The sequence below is a fragment of the Emiliania huxleyi genome, assembly GCF_000372725.1.
Source record: "Emiliania huxleyi CCMP1516 chromosome Unknown EMIHUscaffold_133, whole genome shotgun sequence".
NCBI classification, from domain to species: domain Eukaryota; phylum Haptophyta; order Isochrysidales; family Noelaerhabdaceae; genus Emiliania; species Emiliania huxleyi.
In genome coordinates, this window is record NW_005201259.1 from 362,908 (window position 1) to 365,154 (window position 2,247).

Sequence of the window (2,247 nt, forward strand, 5' to 3'; positions counted from 1 at the left end):
AGGCTGCGCTGTGGAGCTACCTGCGCACGGGCGGCGGGAGGGGCGGCGGCGGCGGGGCGGGCGGCGGCGAGGGCGAGTCGGCGGCCGAGGGCGACCCGGAGGGCGAGGCAGGAGTCGGCGCGGACGAGTTTGAGTGCGAGCGGGGGTGCGGCTTCCGCGGCACGTTCCGGGCGGTCGAGACGCACGAGGAGGGGTGCACTGAGGCGCCAGCGGAGGAGGAGCCGCTCTGGCCGCACGCCGCCGCCCGGCGTTTGTGGCTCGATTACGTCGGCGACGCGCCCACCACGGCCCGCGTCGCCGTCGCCGTGTCGCTGCTGCGCCGCGCGCACTCCGACGAGTGGTCGGCGCCGGAGCCCGTCCCAATCTACCGAAGGGGCAGCGGCTACTCGAAGTGAGACCACGAACGGGTCGCACGCGCGCCGCCTTGGTGTTTGTATGAGTCTCGGCTGTCGGCTCTGGGGAGCGCACGCCGGGCGGTCGGTGTGTGGTCCCAATTCTTTTTTATATTACCTGTACCACGATATATTACAGAGTTGGTTTTGCCCGTACCACCTTCGTAACACACGGTTCTATACGTACACAAGCTAACAAGTCCGATCTCAGGGGTCAGGGCGCCCCACGCTCCATATGCGGATGCGCAATCAATGTACTCTTGTGGGTCCGAATGCACCGCGCGGAGTGGTGACCGACATGAACGTACTGGCGCTGTGCCACCACAAACACGTAGAGAGAAGTCATGTAGAGGCTTGCGCGGCAGCGCGGTTTCTCTTCTTCGCACCTCCGCCCTGCGCGGCGACGGCGCGCCCGTGCGCCTCCGCCTCCGCCTCGTCGTCGCTCGGCGGGGCAGCACCCGCCGCCGCCGCCGCCGCTGCCGCCGCCGCCCTCGGTGTGGCTGCTCCGCGCGCGTGCCGCTTTGTCGCCCTCTGCCCGCTCGGGGAAGAAGGCGGCCGGTCGGCGAGCAGCGAGAGTGCAACCGCACCGGCCATGACGTCTGCCGGGTCGAGGCCCTCCTCCTCCTCGCAGCCCGCCCCGGACGGCCCCGCTGCGCCCCCCGCCCCAAAGCCGTCCCGGCAGCGCGAGCTGTCCCGCCGCCCGCCCTCCAGGACACCGCCGAGCGCCCTTGCCCGCGGCGACGCCTGCTCCGGCGGCAACATGTTGTACCGCGCGCGCGCGAGCGCGGCCTACGAATGGCCATCAGCTAGTCACGAGTCGTTGATGGCTGACAATTCAGCCTGTCGTATGGAGAAGAGAGCCGCCTCCTCGGCGGTGCCAAAGACTCCGAGGTGGACGTCCTTGCCCCCCTCCCACACGTGCAGCTTGTACTTTCTGCTCGCGCGTCGGCTCACGTCCTTGTAGCCGCTGTTGCTGTTGCAGCTGGTGACCAGGGTGAGGCCCTCCCTTCCCGCTTGTCTGACCGCCTCGGCGCCGGCGGCGGAGGAGGGCGCGGGCGGCGGCGCGGGCGGCGGCGGCGCGGTGAGATCGGTGGTGTCCCTGCCCGCCCGCCTGCGGGCGTAGAAGAGCGCCGCCTGCTCGGGCGTCGCGAAGCGGCCGAGGTTGACGAGCTTGCCGCCATCCCTCACCTGCAGCGTGAACTTGTTGCTGCCGTGCTCCTTGGGGTTGTTGAAGACGCCCTTGTAGCCGCTCTTGTTGGCGCTCGTGGCGAGGGTGAGGCCCTCCTTCTCCGCCTGCCGAACCGCGGCCGCGCCAACCGCAGACGGAGCGGGGCGGGTCTGCTTCATCTTGGCCGCGTCAGCACGGCCGTACTCTGAGCGAGCATAGGCGATGGCCGCCTCCTCGGCGGTGTCGAATTGGCCGATAAAGATGCGCTTGCCGCCGTCCATCACCTTTGCCTCGAACTTCTTCGCGCCGCGGTTGTAATTCACGCACTTGTATCCAGTTGTGCTGTCCTTGCGGATAGCTGGGATCAGCACGAGCTCGTCTTTGGAGGGCGACTCGCGGTGAGCCATTTTGGAGCGACTCGGAGAGCGCAAGCGGCGGCGGCGGCGATGGAGCAGAGTGCGCGCTGAGACTGGTGGACGCGGGCCTTCTACCCTACCTCCCTGTATCGGTCGGGGTTATGGCGGGTTTACAGGCCTTGTCAGGTTCTCGCTCATCCACCCACCCTCCTCGACCTTCCCGACGATACCAGCGGGCCCGCCTCCACCTAGAAGACTGGTGCTGGGGGGTGAGTGTTCCCTGCTTCCGGCTTCTGCATATACCTGAGCTAGGGCCTGAGAGGCCTCGCTG

The 2,247-nt window shown here is 68.5% G+C and overlaps 1 protein-coding gene across 1 annotated transcript; it reads right to left on the reverse strand.

Annotated features, from left to right (window-relative positions):
* Positions 1 to 1,202: 1,202 nt before the first annotated feature.
* EMIHUDRAFT_110360 (hypothetical protein) lies at positions 1,203 to 1,967 on the reverse strand (the record flags this gene model as incomplete). Its single annotated transcript, XM_005788694.1, has 1 exon — positions 1,203 to 1,967. The coding sequence occupies one exon, from the start codon at positions 1,965 to 1,967 to the stop codon at positions 1,203 to 1,205; it is 765 nt and encodes a 254-aa protein (XP_005788751.1).
* Between the last annotated feature and the right edge of the window lie 280 nt (positions 1,968 to 2,247).